This window comes from Halichoeres trimaculatus, unplaced genomic scaffold, assembly GCF_033239565.1.
Source record: "Halichoeres trimaculatus isolate MK-OKI-2021-1 unplaced genomic scaffold, fHalTri1.1 fHalTri1_scaffold_10, whole genome shotgun sequence".
Taxonomy (NCBI): Eukaryota; Metazoa; Chordata; class Actinopteri; order Labriformes; family Labridae; genus Halichoeres; species Halichoeres trimaculatus.
The window spans coordinates 734,085-754,360 of NW_027437187.1; the positions used below are offsets into that span (position 1 = coordinate 734,085).

Sequence of the window (20,276 nt, forward strand, 5' to 3'; positions counted from 1 at the left end):
GCTGAAAAACGGGAGTAGCTGGTCCAGGTTTTTTGTCAGTCATGAATCAAATAAAAGAGGAAAAACTTCAACAGATTAGTCCTGTGGAGGAAATGAGAGATGTCTGATTCTACTTTGTGACTGCTGCACATTTTGATTTAAAGAAGAAAACCTGATGGTTGTCTGATGATAAAAGCCGACTCGAACACCAAAAAACAGAGAATTGACGATCACAGATGAGATTTGGTGTTTGAACAAGATCAAGCCTGGAATATTATCAAAGATAATTATTTATTTAAAAAGAAATGGATCATACAAATGAAAGAAAATGGTTTTGTCACAGAAACGGTTTTATGAGTCATTAACAGCAGAGAGAATCCAGTGGCTCCAGCAGGAAACTCATTCAGCATCTCCTTTCAGACGTTCCTCTGATGAGCTGCGATGACATGGAGACACTTTCTCAAGTGCTCTCTGTGGAGTAAATACTGTACAGTGCAATGCCAAGTAAACAATACATCACATCTGGTCGTTCATTGGTAAACATCTTTTATATCAAAGAACCAAATGTTCAAAGTTTCATCAATACAGTACATTTATAGCAGACTTCACACAGACCCTGGGCATCCTCCCAGTCTCAGAGTATTTCACATTTAATGATCTCCCTTTGGACTTCCCACAGACCACTTCTGATTAGGGTTGCTTTTTCTGCAACCATCAGTTCAGTTTCTGGGAGCCTCAGCCACTCTTCTCACAGTTCAGCTGCCCTCTGCTCTCCTTCACTTTGTCCCTCTGGGCCTCCACAGGCTTGGAGTCTCCTCTCAGATCATTCACCACGGCTCTGAGAGTTTTGAACCTGTCCAGCCTGTTGCTCGGGGCCGCCTGAAGTCTGACCTCTGAACCCTGAGATGCACTGAGGGAGCTGAGCGAGCGCACCGCTGCGAGGCCACGCTCCTTTCTGTTGGGACAGCGAGGCGTTGTCATGGTGCCTGCCTCCCCAGGGTGCTCCATGTCCCTGATGACCTCACACAGGTAGCGGGCTAAGTCCTGGCTGGAGAAGGAGAGGGTTTTATGGGAGCGGCGGAAAGTCAGAGGGGAGGGCAGTGACTCTGTCTCCGAGGGGGGGATGGCCAGACGCAGGGCGATGGCAGCGCTGCCGTTCCCATTAGACATCCCCTTCTTGTTGTTGTCCTGGGGGAGCTTGGTCTGTGGGTAGGAGATGATGCTCTGGGGATAGCTGTAGCGCAGAGACTGAGCTGGGCTGGGCTGGAGGGAGCGCTGCAGCTCCACCATGTTAAAGGCGTTCTGAGAAAACAGAGAAAACGGAGAGAACGGAGAGGGGGAAAAAAGAAAGAAGAAAACAGAGATAATGAAAAACAACATTACCACATGACACCAATCTGTGCTCAGAGCAGCGTAGCTCAGCTAATGCCTCTGCTAGCAAATGAAGCCGCTCCTCAGTCTGAGATAGATCCACTATGGAGGGGGAGACGCCGGCTACAACAGCCCCATTGATTAGTCCACTAATTAATTATCTGATTGCAGAGGAGAGAAAACTGCTATTACCAGCACCACTATTTACACACACACACACACACACACACACACACACACACACACACACACACACACACACACACACACACACACACACACACACACACACACACACACACACACACACACACATTAGCAGCCATTGCTGTCTACTTGTTTAATTCCTGCTAATTGGCTGGTGTTCCTGATCTCCAGGGAACTGGTATTTGGTTTTCATTTCAAGACACCAACAAACACACCCCTCTTTAAAGTGTCTGCTGTTTAAGCTTCTGTTTTCTCTCACTTGTTTGTTTATGCCTTTAAAAGGTCCTGAAATACCTCAAGATGACCTTTACAGCACATCATGAAAGTGAGGACTCTGAGAAGAGGAATATTTGTGTTTGGAGAGGAGTATTTACCTCTCCTGGCTGTCTGTCTGTCTGTCTGTCTGTCTGTCTAAATACCAGCGTGTGTAAATGTTTACCTGGTCCTGCTCTCCTCCACCCTCTTCATCGTAGTTGAGCACGTTTTCTCGGATGTCCTCCCACTCGCCGTGGTGCGCAGACACATGGTACACGCCCTCCTTCAGGCCCTTGTGCCTCCTCCAGCAGGAGTAGAGGAACAGCCCCAGCATCAACACTGAGGGGCGCCAGAGAGCAGGTTAGCACACCTTATTTAAACGAGCTTCAGAGCAGAGGAAGACGTCTCTGGGTGTAAATGAAAGTGATGAGAAAGTGATGGCGTAAAGATGTGAATGTGAATTCACACAGACCAGGATGACCTCCCTGTGCATGGATTTTCCTTGGCATTGATCTGTTGTGAGCATCTGTGTGGTGAAGACACACTAATGGAGCACCCACAGCAGCAGAGGCACCACCTGTCCACCTTCCTCGTCTGCTTCCTGTCTTCACAAAGAGTGCAGGTCCTCAGAAACCTATCTTCTAAATTTGCTTTCAGGCCGAGCTGGGGTGACTGCTGAACATGGCGAGGAATACTGCAAGAGTGGAGCAGGAAAAGGTCCTAAAGCACACACATCAATCACAGCTATTGTGTGCTGAATTATACAACATGCTGGACTGACCTTTAAAGTCCATTAATCTCAACCAATATTTTCTCCCATCTGCCATTCCTCTTTCTCTCCTCCTCCTCCTCAGCTATCCGTTTTTCCCTGGTCCACTCTTTCTTTTTCTCCTCTGTAATTCTGTCTATGTCTCTCTGTTTTGGAACTCCCCTCCTCTCCTCCTCACTCATTATGTCTCTCTCTGTTGCTATTTTTTGGTTCCTCTCTGGCCTCTGTCTGGCCTTGGCTTTTATCTCCAGCACTAGATGGGATCCATTTCAACTAGAATAGTTTATATGATGCGTGCTAAGTATCGCTTTAATTGGAAATCTTCTGAGAACTGCAAGGTAATCACATTAGTAGGAGATTTTAAAGTAATTGCTTTGGAGGAGAGTAATGTGCCGACAGTTCTTTGGGGTCACACTAACTGGCAGGTATTCATAAACAAAGATGGAAAAACAGCTCCCTGAGAGCCTATCTTCCCCTAAAAAATCTTATCTCAATTAAAAATCATCGTCTCTGCACGCTCACTGTCTCCGTTCTCTGCAGCTCTCATATCAGAAAGACTGCATGCTTCCCCCCCTTCCCTGGCTCCTCAGCCGGCTGTCCTCAGTGAGGGGTGGATGGAGAGTCGTATTGATCAGCTGACCTGGCCCCCTCACCCTCCCAGAGAACACCAGAATCTTGATGAGGCCTGATACCTGGTCCACCCCTCACCTCCAGAATTATAGGCTGCCTGCAGGCTGCCCCCGCCTCAGCCTCACCTGAACTGATCCACACACCTCCACAGGGGGGGTTCAATATGCAGCAGGCAGGGCTGAGAAACACACACACACACACACACACACACACACACACAGACACAGACACACACACACACACACACAGACACACACACACAGACACACACACCAGTTGCCCCCATGCCTGGAGCTACTACTACAAGGATGGATGCATGTGTGTGTGTGCAGCTACATCCCCGAGAAATCAATATCAATCAGGCTGTGGAGCAAACATCGCAGTCATTCATCAATCCATAATGCTGCAGCCTCTTTGCCCTCTAACCGTTACTATGAGCACATTACTGTGATGTCAGCCTGGACTGGACCGCGCATCATGATCGGGTAAACACCACACAGCAAACATTTAACCCCTTTACCAACCCCGGTCTGAGGACAACGAGGAGAAACGAGCAGCTGGGACAGACGAAACACCAGTGAAAGGCTGGAGAGGAACAGTGAAGAGCATGAGGCAGGAAATGAGACAGGTGAGAGATGAGGAAGGATCATTTATTTATAAAAGAGTCAGGAGTAAAAAGAACAGGCACTTTACATGAGTACTGGGCATCCAGAGCCCATATGGGACGCTCATTTCCTTTCTTCATCCCAAACCAAATGTCAGATCTGATTCTGGGCTAACGAGTCCCGGTCATACATCAGCTCGTCTGTCAATAACAGGCTCTGAACTCACACCCTGCTCGCCTCGTGACGGCTCATGTAAAACTTAATAATGGATGATGGCTTTAACTTTTAATGCATGTTGAGACAGAGGAGTCCCCCTTTAATTTAGCACCAGGCTAGCAGTCTGTGCACTGTGTGTGAGTGTGTGTTTTTAAGGCAGTGGTTCCTGTGGTGAGGAGGGTCATCATTTAACCGTCTGTTTTAACCAGCTGTTGGTCAGATTCATTTTAATTTCAGATTCAGGACTAATCATGAGGCAAGGCTGCTTCACTTCAAACCCAGCTCCAGATTACAGACAGTACCCAGGGTAAACAGTCTGCAGAGGAGCAGAAAGAGTGTCCTTTCTGTAAAGTCCATAAAATATGTATATTTAATTAAACTGTCATCTCAAAAAGAGCTGACGGTACCACTGGATCCAAAGTTGGGGTTTGTGCCTCTGACAGGGAATGGAACAAGCTTTTCCATTCAGGCGCACAGAGCAGCAGTTTGAGTCTTAAGGAAGGAGAATGTTTGGCTGGTTTTGTTCCTTTTTCAAGGTGTGAAAATGTAATAACAGGTGAGCAAAGACGGCTCTTTTCCATCTAAATTATACAAAGGAACAGTCGGTGATTCTCTCTGATGTGAAAAGTCTGAGTCCTGAATATAAATGACTTTGCGGCGGCAGCAGCGACAGTGGCAGAGCTGCTTCAAACAGGCTGCACCTTCTTTTACTTAGCGTGCCAGCAACACATGAATTTTCATGAATGACGCCAAGGCCACACTCTGTCATCTTTGAATTCATTATCAATTATTTGAGACTGCTTTATACATTTCACTCTCAAGTGTCAGAGTAAGTGATGTCCCAATACTTGCCTCATGCCCTGCAGGGACTGTTGAGTCAGTTACAGAGGCAGGAACACTGGGTTGAATTGCCCGGGCGCTTTATAAGACCGTCTCTGACAGAAAGACTCATAAACAGTGATGTGGCTCTACAGAGGGGAGTCAGAGCAACAACATGCAAGCCACCCTCATACATGCTCTCCTATCTTTCTGAGGACCAGGAAGAACTGCTTCATCTCTTTAGCCACAGCGCCTAAACCCAACACAATCAGCTCATCCGTCTCCTCACAGGCGACGAGGGATAACAGCCACAGCTTATCTGCTTTGTGTGGCAGAAATATCAATGCATATACATTTAAAAAAGACCCACAGGCAGAAGATGAGGAGAGAGACTGAATTTTGATCCTATTAAGTTTTAACCATCCTTATGAAAGCAGTGTGATCTCTTCTGCACAGCCTGGTGTCACACATTTAACCAGATTTACGGCTGATGCATCGACGCTTTGAAGAGAATTCACTAATAGGAAGCTATTTCGATGCTAATTGATAGATTTCCTATATTTATGAGCGCAAAAGACAAACTTGCTCTTAAATTAGATTTTTCTCTCCCTCAGTTCTTTGCACATTACGAGATGGATGTTCAGCTTTCAGATTGATGACCTAAAAGCACAATACTTAGTTTTACAAAGGGCCTTTTTAACACTGTTGCATTTTCCTCCTGGTTTTCATCATGTTGCTGCCTTGATATGTAAGTTTATTTCCATCTGTGCTGACTCTGTGCAGTCACTGTGCTACTGCTCCTGCTGCCTCTCCTCCTCCTCCTCCTAAACTTCTCCCCAGCCCTGTTGCCTTGGACACTGTCTGTCTGTACAAACTGAGCTGTTGGAGCTGGAAGCAGAGGAAAGTACCATAGAGTGTTTTCTTAAATTGTTAAATTAAACATTGCATAGTTTGCTTTTTTAAATCCCATCCTTCAGGGCCCAACGTGTCTCACTTTTCCATGTGCGTGGGTGATACATGGTTTGTTTTTTCCTCATAATAAATATGTGTATTATAAAACAAAAAAACAAACAAAAAAACCCCCCACTTGAAATTACCTTAAAATGTTGGTTAAGTTACAGGACTAGCTATAGCCAGTTAGCCAGCAAGCTTACATAGGTAAGACCAGGCTGACTTAGTGTACTACAGACTGAGCGCTCAGTGCCAGCTACCAGGGCAAGCTCCTTCAAAGGATCCTACTCCTACATAAGATCCATGTGAGCGGAGCGAAGCTAGCTAATTTTGAAAAGAGCACCCAGCGGGAATAGAAGGCAGAGAGGGGCAGTGTCCTGCTCCAGTTTTGCTCCGTTACCGCTCGCATCCCAAGTCTAAGGCATGCCCAGTGTGCAAATTATGGGGGCTCTGAGACCCCTTCATTCACACAAAAGACCCTCTTAAAGCCTCAATTAAGGATGTTTGGTGGCCCTGTAGAGACGTATTTTTCGCCACATATGCATGTGTATTTGCATGTCTGAGTGCGGATCCACACGAGAGGTGTCCTATTTGGTTGCAGAGCAGAGTTGACCTGTGGTAGATGTGTGCATGGTCACACACTCACATTTCTCCTCTGATCTCTGAATCACTTGGAGGAGGGCTCTGCCCCGATGTGCACACAGACACACAAACAAGGGTGCACACAATCACAGAGACGAGCACACTCCATATAGCCAGAGATGGCATGTAACAAAGTACAAATACTCCATTACTGTACTAAGGAAGATTTTTAAGGTAGGCTACTTTGTGCTTTTGGAAGTATTTACTCCTGACTATTTTTTTTCCTTTACTCAGTTACATTTTCAACGTAAATATTGGCACTTCCTACTCCTTATATCTCCCATCGAGGCTTGTTACTTTATATCTAAAGCCTAAGCAAAAATATTTTTTATTTTTGCCATTGGTATTTTATAGGTGCCACGACACCAATGCCTGAACTGTTTTGGGTTTTGAAATACCCATGGCGAGACACGGCTGTGTGTGTGTGTGTGTGTGTGTGTGTGTGTGTGTGTGTGTGTGTGTGTGTGTGTGTGTGTGTGTGTGTGTGTGTGTGTGTGTGTGTGTGTAAGAGAGAGCAGGTCTCAGCCCACACCTGTTACACAGTGAGGGTTCCATACAGTCACAGGAGCAGCACCTATTGGTCTTATTTAAAAGAGCTTTTGATAGTTTAAATTTTTAATGGCACGAAAAACTGGTTATTAAAAAAGTGCTATCCAAGGTGTAAAAACAACTTCTAGCAAATGTGTTGCATCTTGTGCAAACCAAAACTTCAGGAAGTATTGGCGTTGAAGAACAGTCCGTCAAACCTCAGGAAAGTCATAAAGATAACTTACCATAACACACCACCTGTACAGTGAGAAACAATCATTGTCTGATGTGCAATTAAAAAAAACCTCTATTAATAAAAAGGTGAGTAAGAGTTGGTCCTTTGAGCATGATTGGTGACACCATGGTTAAGACGCTAATCCTGGTCAAAAATTCAGTGTTCAGAAGTGTGAGGTGTTAACCTTAAGTGGATAATACAAATGCCTAAAGGACTATGTAGTGAAGTGGATTAGGATAGGCAGGTAGGGTTTGATCAAACAATGACATTGCTAAAGTAGATTCCATATAAATGACCTTGTGTTTAATAGTTTTGCAGCCAGTGAATCGTGCGATAGAGATACTTTTACTTTTAAAAGTACTTTTGAGTCTTTTCAGAGCCTGTACTTTTTTTTCTTTTACTTGAGAAGCAATTTGGACCAGTTTTTTTTTTTTTTTTTTAAATAGGTATTTTACTTCTTCTCAAGTAAGGAATCTGAGTACTTTTGCCATCAGGGAAAATAATGTCACAACCCTCAACATATTTTTTCGAGCGGGTGTGGAGCAGGGGGGGATTTTGCTGCTTAAATGCTCTGGTTAGAATAAAAAGTAGAATTGGACAAAAAGTTATCATTCTCATCAGCTTAGTTTTTCTTTCCTTCAAACGTTTTCTTAGTAAAAGCCAGACAGTATGTTTGCACGTAGTCTCTGCGACATCACCCATTTGTTTCTTGCAGTTTGAAAGCTTATTGTTTAAGTTACTCCAATTTATCAACCTCAAAAATAACAAGGTTTAAAACCTTCACCTCTCTTCACCTTATTCAGTGTGTGCTGATAGAGAAATGATCCACCAAGACTAGCTCATGGCACTCCTTGCTTTCTGTACAGTTTCCTAACCTATCCGCAGCTCGGTCTCTCAGTGATAAAAAAGAAATCTATAACACACCATATTATCTTTTACTGAGGCTGAGACTTAAGAATTCAGCTGCTCAGCTTTCTGCTGGCTCTACACAGAAACAACATAACCCTCATCTAATACACCCCCAGTTTTACAGAGCACAGCCGGTCTGAGCCTACATCTTCAACTTATCAACAAAGCCACTGAGCAAGTGTGTATCTGAAACAAACATGTAGGTATCAAATTAAGAAGATCTGATCTTGTTGCCTATCTATGTCCTTCATAGCATGATTAATCCAGGCAGTAAGGGGTTAATGCTCTAGATGAGACCTTTTGCAAAGCTGTGATCCAAAATCATTCAGTATGGCTTTAACCAAATGTTGGTCATACTTCTCCACATCCTGAAGTAACTTGCTGAGCAGGATTTCTACTGAAGTGTTGAATTCGTACACTGTAAAACACAACATTGACTTTATTAAAAGATATTAAGTAAATCCAACCCACTGTTCATCAAACTGTTATTAGCACTCATTTTAAACAAGTAATGGTAATTGGAAGTTGAAAAAGTTGGGAGACTTAGTTTTTCTGAGTTGGGTCAACATAGAAAAATAAAGTTATCAGCAAGATGTTTCACTTTGATCAGCACGTGTGCAAATAAGCCCTAATCTACTTGGTGCTGTATTCATTTCCAAAACATCTGTGGACAAGTCCACATACAATGAAAAATAAATAAATAAATAAATAAATAAATAAATAAATAAATAGATAGATAGATAAATAAATAAATAGATAGATAGATAGATAGATAGATAGATAGATAAACTAATAGTTCAAGTTTTTTCAAATAAAATTTTTAAGCTGGACTAATAATAGATAAATAAAAGTCCCATGTGCTTAGTAATTTGGTTAATTTCGAATCATCACCTTGGAAGAATCCAACTCAAAATAGTTCCCCTACTCTTCAATTAAATATTCTCTGTACCCCAACTTAAAAAAAAATGCTCCTTTATATTTTCAGTAAATGGTTTTAGCAAAGTAATGAGTGAGGGGGGAACACAGTGGTTATTAGACTCTGCTGTATTTCAAGATGTGCAGGGGTGGCACACTTTGTTTGCACTCCACATGACACAGACAAAGCATAGTACAGTCCAGTCAAACATTTTATATCAATCATTAAGCACACTGCAGAAGTCAGTAGGTACAAGGCCCTTGTGTCATGGAGCACAGACCTGTAGTCAGTGCCATGGAGCTCAGAGAACCTGCACCCCCTGATGAACAAAACTGAACAGCAGGCTCTCAGTTCTAGTGCTTTCCTTCCTCACTCGTGGTTACATAAGTTATGAAATTAGAGCTGATTTTTGTTGTCACTACATTTTGTAACCATGAGTGAGGAGGGAATGCTGTGCTTATGAGACCTGCTGTTCTTTACAATGTTATTTTAGTTTAGAACTGCTTCAGTTTTTTTTTTTTTTCATTGCATTTACTTTATTCACAAGGCAAATTTAATGTTTTTCACAGCTTTCAGATTTGCTCAATATTAAGTGTAAAATGTTACACAGATTTCAGTGAGAAGAGAGTACACTTTTTACAGTGCAAAAAAAGAAATTTGAGTTTTCACGAAGCATGACCTAAGTTGATTTACTTAAAAACAGAAATGTAAGTAAGGTTTTGTATACTCAAATTAATCCAATTGTCTTTATGTGTTATATCTAAGTCAGCTTACCTTAACTTTTTTGAGGCAACACATTTCCATAACTTTTTTCATCTTCAGTCCTTCCTCACTACCCTGAGCTGACCGAAGAACAAATCCATACATTTCCTCTTTAACTGAATGCCCTATGCTTGCTGTCTTCATCAAAACAAATTATTGTTTGTGCCCACACCACACGACCTCTGGCCTTACATCATGAAACACCTTTAACTCTGAGTAAAAGTCTGAGTGTTATAAAACTTTCTGCAGATAAACCAAATTGGGAAAAAAGTGCTACTTTTATCATATGAATAATAAAAGATTTTTTATGAAATAGGAAAACTAAGAGATAGTTTTCTTTGTCTAGTAATACATAAACGGGATGTGTATTTGTTGTGGAAAGGTGGCTTTCTCTTTTAAAAACACACACTGTACATTCTTTCACTAATGTCACGACTTAACAATTCAGCAGCTCAGCTCTCTGCAGCCTCTACAAAGAGACAACCTAACCCTCGTCTTTTACACTCTAACTTTAAGATTCTGCTCCTCACCGACAGTACAAAGCAGTCCATGGTCGGGAGCTGGTATACATTTCTGAACTTGTGACCCCGTGCATGTCAGAGAGCAGCTTTAGATCATCTGGAAAGTTGAAGTCTTCAAAGGGAAACTTTTTACAGCAAAGGCCCTCAAACCCTCTCACCGAGGCCCCCGATCCTGCGTCAGATGTTTAACAATAACTTCCTCCGTAAGGACATCTCTCTTCATTATTTTCCCTTTTCTGATGTGCTGAGCTCGCCTCTTTTCTCTTCTTGCCTTATTTATTGCAGATGAATAATTTAAAGTTGTTCTCTTGGTCAACAAAACACCAGCAGTGAAGAAATATACCTCCTGTCTTTCATTTCTTGATAAACATCAGACTTTAAAAACTTCAGCTTGTTGGTTAAACATATCTCTTATTCATCTCCTCTCTGTGCCACAGTAATGATTCAGTATTTTGTCAGGTGGGAGCATCCATCATTTATGAAGTGCCAGTGGCGACTCTGTCAGGCCTGACTCAGCTGAGGTCTGAGATCACAGCCTGCAGTCTGCAGCGGACTCTGCAGCCTGTGTTTGTGCTCCACAAACTCCACAAACAGTCTCACACACATGTACACACACATAACACCCAGATTAAGTAAAAGGCCAACACACTCAGAGTAATTTGAATTATAAGCTACAACACTTAAACAGTGTTCTGCTGAGAACTCTGACCTTACAGGGACTGAACTGAATCATAGCTCCAGGCATGCCAGACTTTCTCCACACATTCATTAGTATTCATTCTGGTCCTTTTTTTATCCACAGTCCCTATTAGAGCCAGCCTTCTCATAGAGGCCAGATTATTTCATTTGTTACGCTCTCTAGTACTAAATGGTCACATTACAAAGGGACTCCTGATCAAAGGTAGCTTAATACAAGATTTTTAAGTGCTACATGCTGAATTATAGATATCTGTACATGTAATTATAGCCAGGACCACTGGGTTAACTAAAGTACATTGTTAGCAAGACTTAAACAGGGATTTCTTGTCTTCAATATCAGGACACATACTCAGACAAAGCAGCAAACTCTGGAGCCAGTAGAGTCCAAAGCCCACAGAGACCATGGTCCAGCTTTACAGCAGAGTAAGCACTCTTTGGTCTTAGTCATAGACGTCAGCAACAGGCACACAACTGCTTTGAGGTACAGGTGACTGCTTTTCAGCTGTTAGTCAGGTGACTCACTGCTAAGACCTGAGCATCACCTCTTAACACTCAGCTCCAGCTGGTTTGTCTATTATGGCAACTGTAAATTTAAGGCTACAAACAAAGCATCAGCCTCTTCTGGTGAAACAAGCAGAAAATAAGAATGCAGTTCCCTCAGTGTCCACTAGAGTCTGTCTCCAGCAATGAATCAGACCTCACAGAGCTCCATGATAAAATACACTGGAGTCCTCTGAGTGTCCACTAGAGTCTGTCTCCAGCAACCAGTCAGACCTCACAGAGCTCCATTATAAAAAAAAAAAGAATGCAGTTCCCTGAGTGTCCACTAGAGTCTGTCTCCAGCAATGAGTCAGACCTCACAGAGCTCCATGATAAAAAAAAAGAATGCAGTTCCCTGAGTGTCCACTAGAGTCTGTCTCCAGCAATGAGTCAGACCTCACAGAGCTCCATGATAAAAAAAAAAAAAAATGCAGTTCCCTGAGTGTCCACTAGAGTCTGTCTCCAGCAACGAGTCAGACCTCACAGAGCCCCATGTTAAAATAAACTGCAGTTCCATGAGTGTCCACTAGAGTCTGATTGCAGCGGTGAGTCTGTCCTCATAGAGCTCTTTGTTTGCAGAAATGAACGTGTTTACAGCCTGCTTTAAAAACCTGTTTAGACCCTGCATTAATGTGCATGTTTAGTGGGAGTGGCTAATTTGATTGACATATGGACATGGCCTGAGAAACCACTCAGTGACTGCACACTAAGAGTGCACCCACATCTCATTCAGTTCCTGACACAGATCCAGCTCGCGCTCAGTGTAAGGACTGATCATGAAATGCTTTTAAAGTTTTAAAGTGGTATTTAAAGGTTTGATAAATCTACCCCAGTAAACAGACCTTTCCACATCAGACACTCTCCATCCAGACACTTTGGGCTGCTCGGCTGTTTTAATTGCAGGAGGCCGTAAAATGTGAGTGTGATTCTCCAGCTAAAAAGCCTCAACACTTCCAATACCCAGTGGACTCAGTGTGTGAGCCAAATGAAAAGTTTTTGGAGTAACTGGTAGAAAGATAATGTTGTGAATGATTAATATGTTCTTGCGGAAAGCCTTGTTTGTTCCTTTAAACTGCGTCTCCAACCACAGGAACCCTGCATTTTACATGTGGGGATAATGACTCTTTAAGGGAGAGCTCTCACATCAGAACTTCCTCTGGATCTGAAGTTTAACCCCTAATCTCCCCGAGAGATTCTGTAAAATAGGTTGGCCTGAATGAACCCATAAAAAATTATAATCTGTTTTTTACTCTAGAGCTTCTTGTTGATGTAGGTGAACCCTGGTCACACATCTGAATGGTGCTAAAGTGCACAGCGTGGCTATCTTAGGAGTGACCCGGGAAAAACAGAAATGCAAAAAGAAACACAGACGGAATGGCAAAAACAGATCCTGAGTCAGAAAGATGAGTGGATGGTGGGATATAAAATAAGCTGGAGAGATAAAATGTAAGGCTGAGCGTGAAATTGACTTCAGAGCATAACACAGAACGAGACAGGGGACACAGAGGTGATGAGGAATAAAGAAAGAGACATAAAGAAAGTCCTAAAGCAGTCTCAGAGGACTCCAGCTTCCCCCTGAATCACAAATGAAGACATCCAATTCTTCCCTTTCTGCTTCTCTGATATCAGCAACCTCCCATGGAGAGATCACTTCCTGGTACAACTCAGGAGATCAATACGGTGTGTGTGTGTGTGTGTGAGTGTGAGTGTGTGTGTGTGTGTGTTTCACAGGGAGGTGGGGAACAGATAAAACAGAGAAATCCAAACATGATGCAGGAGTTATGACATGAAATGGAAACCAACAAAAAGAAAACACAAACATGTCAAGGTGAAAAACACAAACATGCTGAGACAAACAAAGATGACCATAAAACCATGACAGAGAGGATGGCGGTGTGTGTCACCACAGGTAGAAGAGCACGTATTCCACATAGCTACCTAGAAAAGCCATGACACAGATGCTGATGGCGAACATGGAGCTAAGACTCAGGCTGTTGCCGTCCTCATTATGGAACATAGCCAGCGTCACTTCGCAGTGGCGTCCCCGGTATCCCTCGCTGCAGAGGCACGTGTAGCGGGACGGAGAGTGGGCCACGCAGGAGCCGTGGCGGCAAGGCCGGCTGGCGCACAGCGTGTAGACGCAGACCTTGCCCGTGGAGCTCTCTTTGGTCAGGTGGCCGGCAGGACACCTGAGCAGAGAGGAGACAGTGAGGTGTAAAGTATAGCCAGGAGACACTCAGGAGGCTGTCAGATAAAAGCAGCACAGACTTCAGCTGACTTATGAAACCCAAGCTGACAGTGTAAAAGTAAATCCCTCAGGAGTAACACCTCTTATTCCTGATTCAAAGATATGCTCTTTGAACGTTACACAGTGGCAGCTCAGCTTTAACCAGACTAAAAAAGAGGGAGATAAAACAAGAAAGTGAGATTGGCTCTGCAGTAGTACTCCCGCAGTATATTTGTACAAAATATCCCCTGAATATCATTCACCCCTGCCCCCTGCCTGTCTCCAGCTTTGTATCCTCAGGCTGTGCTGCAATCACAGGCTGTGGAGATTTAGCTGCAGTGAAAAGTCTCACACTGCCTTGGCGTCTTGAAATCACAGTGAGGAGTGGTCCCGCTGAGTTTAAAGGAACAGATGACACCCTGACAGTCACTGCTGCTACACACTGTTTTCTCAGGTTGACACAATGTTACAAACACACTGTGAGCCAGGACGGGAGGACGCCTGGCTGCCATCTGCTGGACGCTTGGTGTCATGAGTACAGACACTGTGAGCTGAATATAACATGCTGTGTGTCAGCTGTGTGAGAGGAAAAGGAAAGAGTGTCTGTGTCTGTAAATGAGTGGGCTTGTCTTTCATTTGTATAATCTGTAAAAAAGTTTTCCTCGAGGTCAGTGAGTTCAAAGGTTAATTACACAACAGTTGTTTAAAACAACAGAGTGGCAAAAAAAAAGAGTGACCCATTATTTTCTCATTCTCATACAGCAGCTTCACTCAAAACAAGCTAACACTTTCACAGGAAGGAAATCAGGTCGTGTTTGTTTTTTCCTGCCTGCTCCAAACAGGGGCGTTTCCATGGGGTGCCCAGGGTCCACCTTAAAATATAATCAGCCACCCCAAAGACCCTGATTCCTGATATGGGACAGGCTGATTGTATCTGTTCATCTTCCCTGAACTCTGTGACTCTGGTGTTAACACCACCCGAGTCCTGCCTGTGAGACGGTCCAGAATCCTACCCTGTCCCGCTGTTAGGAGTATTGTCTGTTTGTACAGTGCGTTGAGTCAAAACTTGGTGTGCTTTAGGGATTCATGAATAAAGACTCACTCTTAGTAAAAAAAAAAAAAAAACAATAAAAAATAGTGGAGTGGATTCAACCAAAATAAACTTCAAAAACAGCAAAGTCATGGTGAAGAGGCTTTGAGTCCCAGACCAGAAGGGTCAGCCCCAACCTGGCCACCCCAACCCTGGCCCTCTGAATGTTTTATAACCCAGCTCCAAACAAGAACATCAGAAGAACTCCCCGAGCCATCAGTTACCTCTTGTTGAAAACTTTTAAAGGATATCTTGTCACTGTTTGGGTTTTCAGTTGGGTTTTGTGCTATTCTGGGTTTTGGATTTAAGGTTCTTGGTTTATATTAGTGTTTCTTGTCTTGTGTTTCCTGTGTTAATCCTAGATATTCTTGTTGAGTGTTCTGTGTCTCTTGTTTTTGTCTTTAGTTTGTGCCTTGTGGCTTTGATTTGGTTCTTGTCATGTGTATGACTTTTTGTGATTATTCTGAGTGTGTCTTTCATGTATTTAGTCTCCTTCTTGAGTTTCCCTGTGTTTGGTTTGGTTCTCCTTGTGTTTCCCTCCTTGTTGATAGCTCCTCATGAGTTTCACCTGTGTCTTGTGTCACGCCTGAGTTGACCTCTCCCCTGTCTATATAGTCCCTGTGTTCCACGCGCTCTCTGTCGGTTCATAGTTGCTGTCGCTGTTGCTGTTGCTGTTGCTGTTGCTGTTGCTGTGGTAGTCGTTTGTGGCTGTCTCCGTCTCATGTGCTGTGCTTCCAGTAAGTTTCCTGGAATGTTTTTGGTTTTGTTTCTTTTGTTAGATTTTTTAGTTAAAATAAAAGTTTTGTTTTATCTCAATCTGGTCCTCCTCTTGTTTTCCTGGGATTCATGACATCGTTTTAGAGAATCCCACCAAACTTTCTGTAAAAGCAAAGAGATGACCACTGTGCAGGTATTTTCAAACGATACAAACTCTAAAAATCACAGAGAACTTTCCTGAAATCTATCTGAGCTTTTGCAAACTGACCTCTCACCACCACTGAGGTGGTATTCAGACCTGGACTGTTTGGTCCACCTTAAACGGACCAGGGTTCGTTTCCCACGCTGGTGCGGACTTTCCATGCAGGTGTGAATAGACACAAATGAACCCTGGTGCGGACCAAACAACCAGCTGTTATTAGCATGTTGTGGGTCAGGACACGCAGAGCATAGCGTCTCCTTGCTGTGATCATTCGTCTTCGCTGTTCCAAAATTGTAAACGGTGTTGTTAAGCTGCGTTGAAGGAGCTGCTCTTGAAACTGAAAATGATTTTGCAGCTCTAATAAGAGCACAAACACACATGTTTACCTCCATTTCCAGGTCTGTATCCTGTGTGCCGCCCTTTGTCAGTGCTGTCCAATGAGACACGTGGATGTGTTTACAGAATATAGTCCACTTGCAAAAAGTACAATCTGAATACGAACTGCACCAAAGGAAAAAAATACAGTCCGCTTTTGGTCCGGACCAAACAAGTGGACTAAAGGACTTTTCTGGTCTGAATACATTCTGAGACATTAGGGGTCGTAGGCTGGAGGTAGCCATTAGTGAAGTCACTCTTTGAAAAATTTTAGAATTCATCAGATTCTAAGATTTTCTCTGAATTTCAGGGAGGAGGACTTTAGACTTTATAAGCTTTGAGCTGATACTAGGCTCAGACTTTCCGGCACGGTAAACCCAGCGTCTGCCACCTGAGACAGCTGTTTATCTGCTGATCAGATCCAGTCCAGGCAATGAGCAAATGAAACCCAAGGTAGCTACAACACCATTTGACAACAACTTCTCTGTGTGCTGTTATCTCTGCTCTGTCTGAGTTTGCAGCTTGTACCAGTTCTTCTCACGCTTGTTGCTTGTGCACTCAAAGAGAGGGAATGACACATTGATTTGAGTTTCATCATCATGATGTAGAATCAATGTCACAATCACACATTTCTGAATACAGTCACAGTTGCATTATCAGCTGATTTTACTGTCCATTCATCACTCTGCACAGAACACTTGTTTTTTTCTCTTGTTGTACCAGTGTTAGCAGACTGCATCATACTTAGCAACAGGGTCAAGCCCACCTCCTCACTAAGATCAAAGTTTCTGTCCTCTCCTCACTCAGAGCTGCTCTCAGAAACTTCCTGAATCCCTCTGAAGCTCACAGTCCTTGAAGGAGTTTTAAGGCTAAGTGAGGAGCTCTCTGAGAGGACTCTGAGAAGCTTTGAGAACACGGGCCCTGGACTCTACCCTTTGTCAATGCTCTTTATTTTAGGATCGTTTATGTAAGAGTTTCTATCATGATCACTTTGAGAGAAAGTTTTAGTAAAAGATAATCTTGTTGACTTCTTGGTGTGTTGCTGAATTATCTGTGTTCTTGTGGTTTTAAACTCTACATATCAGAGGACAGTTTGGGGTCCTGCTGTGCTTTAAAGATTGACAACCTGAGCCCTCTGACCCCCCACTGCAGCACCTTCTTCAGTCCTGCATAAAGAGAACGCCCTCTCCACCTTTCCTTATTTACTTTGCAAGTCTGGTGCAAGTGTGGCTGATATTATCACCAGCATTCTGCTGTGTGTCATCCTCAGTGCTGAATGAGAGTGTGTGGATACACACATAGTGTGCCTGGTAATAAAGTCTTAATATTTACTGCACCTGCACTCATGGTGCCTCCAGAGGTCCATGCAGACCAGCGGAGGAGAGCACTGGTGTTTCCTGCAGGCGTCCGAGGAGCAGCCGGCTGAGACGCCCTGGACAGCGACCACCTGAAGACCCTCTGAGGGCTGCTCGGGATCCAGGGGAACGGAGCGGCCGTTAAACCGCAAATCTCTCAAACAGCCTGATGGAGAGGCAGAAAAAAGAGGGAGAGGAGAGATGAGGAGGGAAAAACAGAGTTTAGCACATTGAAAAGACACATGAAAAAACACATTAAGACACCAGTCCTCAGGCTAAATCTTGGGCTAATGGACTCACACTTACACCCAGGTAGGGTGGAAGCTCTATCACACACACACACACACACACACACACACACACACGCACACACACACACACATACACACACACACACACACACACACACACACACACACACACACACACACACACACACACGCACGCACGCACGCACGCACGCACACACACACACACACACACACACACACACACACACACACACACACACACACACACACGCACGCACACACACGCATCAATAAACAGACTGACTGCACACCTGCAGAGTAACACACACACACACACACACACGCTCTCATGCATGCAAAAAGCCAAACAGCCTGGGGCTAAGCTGTCAGCATGGACTTCTTTTTCTTGCAGGATCCTTTCTCAGCTGGTTAGTTTGCTCTCTCTGTGGGAAGCATGAGCCCAAACACATCATTTAAACACAGATCAGAGCCACTGACTCGCTGTCTCTCATCTGCTTAACTAAGGGATCCAAACACCTCTGGGCAGCCAGTGAAGTGTAGGAGCATCAGCAAGTGGTAATGAAAAATACTAAATCATTTATATGTCCGTCAGTTTTACAGGGCATTCATGGTCAAGGTAGAGAGAGTCCTCCAACAAGTCAAATTCTTAACTTGGAGTTTCACTCAGCATCCTCATTTCCATTCATTAAACACCAAATCCTGAGGAGTCACACACCCAGGAAGCTGTGGTTGTGTCCTGACGGGAAAGAGTTCCCAAGCATCACTGCAGATGGGTCGATGATGAGCTCCTGGCTCTGCCCGGGGGAGGCTGTGACCTCCCGCCGCCCCCCGCCTCCATCCAGTCGCAAGGTGAACTCTCTGCCAAAGCGGTCCAGCTCCACCTCATGCCACTCTCCGTCAGTGAGGTAATAGTGGGGCAGGGTCAGGTTGTAGACTCCGTCACCAAGGTTATAGAAAACAGCCAGCAGACCCTGAATGACCTGCAAACACAGCACAGACGGGTGTTCAGAGGGAGCAGAGACACCCTCAGAGGGTTTAAACGGCTCAATCTTCCTAGCTCCGCTGCTGAATCACATGAGAACGCCCTGTGCATGGAGAACATCATTGCTCTGCTCTCTTTTGTCATCAGCTGCAGTAATGCTTCTTGAATTAGTGTGGATTTCAAGGCTCACAATGCCTGAGTGGAAATGACTGTAAAATGGGGTGACACAAATTCTAAAGCGGCAGACCTGGACTGCTGCCACAATGTGCCGCGGTGATGGGCATAAACAGATCTTGTGAATAACAACATCATAAGAAGTAGGCCAGCTCCCGAGGCGGAGGGGAGCCAGCAAAGGTTGGGCAAAACAAGGATTGTGAGATTTTACTACCCAGAAAAGACTCTGTGGTGAACCTGCCAAAAAAAAAAAAACATGTAGTGAAAATTTCAGAGGTTAAGATTCATTCAGCAGTTTAACAACTATGATACTTTGCAGAGCTGGCACTCACATTGGTGCATGGCAGAGCGGCCATCCCTCAGGGAAGACATACAAGAAACAACAATTATCCTCTGCAGCTAAGGATGAGTGAACACAATGGACTCCACCAACGAGGGGCTCCCACGGCTGCAGCTTGTACATGTCCCAGGCTTAATTGGAAACAGTGGGGTGAGATAATTCACATTCAGCGTGGCCCGCATTAACTACTGCTCCCTCAGCATGGACCCCTCCAATGAGTCTGCCCACCAGACACTCACATGTGCTAAACGCTGACTGTGCTCGCCCTACACCCCAACCTGCCCCCAGGTCCACAACAAAGATGAGCACAGGACAGGGACTCAATCGATGGTCAGGGAGAAATCTGATTACTGAGACTTTCTGAGGCGCCTGCAGAGCTCTGAGCCATCAGCATGAAGCCCGAAATCTTCAAAGTTTCAGGAACTTTTCAGGTCTGTTAGATGAAAACATACGCTGGGAACAAAAAAAAAAAAAAAAAGTGGGAAATGATTAACTTCTCTGGCTGCCAAATAAAAACCTTTGAATCAAAGTAAAACATCCTAATTCAAATAAAGTTCATAACATTTAAAGAAACTTCCACTAAGAGATCTGCAGAAAACAACATCATTTAGAAGGTTTTTCCTAAATTATCATGATGGAACGCCTTCAATGGTGTGACAATGCAAAGAGCTCTGCAGAAAGCCACCGTTATTTGACTGACTTTTAAAATGCTGCTGCCAGCATTTCCCTGTTATTTCACAGCAGAGTCATTCTTGTTGTGATGGCCTTTTGAAACTGTGAGTGAGGAGGGAACAGGGCCCAGCTGCACAATGCAACATGTGAATGAAAAACAGATCATATTGCTATAAAAAGGCCACATTTGCGATCTCATCACATTACATTGTCCCTGATTTGTTCAGACTGTTGTATTATTTTTAAGGGACAATCCAAAAACAAGAATTGTACAGCATCTTACTTATAGCAGCCAGCACAGGCTAAAACTAAGGAA

General features: G+C 43.9%; 1 protein-coding gene across 2 annotated transcripts in view; it reads right to left on the minus strand.

The window, feature by feature from the left end:
- Positions 1-293: 293 nt before the first annotated feature.
- Positions 294-20,276, minus strand: part of LOC141796942 (neural-cadherin-like) — a 158,132-nt gene continuing 138,149 nt past the window's right edge. For both annotated transcript variants that reach the window (XM_074678283.1, XM_074678284.1), the window contains exons 29-33: positions 18,508-18,772; positions 17,503-17,686; positions 13,493-13,743; positions 1,997-2,151; positions 294-1,281 (exon numbers count right to left, since the gene is read on the minus strand). In XM_074678283.1, coding sequence (XP_074534384.1) covers positions 715-1,281; positions 1,997-2,151; positions 13,493-13,743; positions 17,503-17,686; positions 18,508-18,772 — 1,422 coding nt within the window. In that variant the 3' untranslated portion in view covers positions 294-714. The remainder of the gene's footprint in view (positions 1,282-1,996; positions 2,152-13,492; positions 13,744-17,502; positions 17,687-18,507; positions 18,773-20,276) is intronic.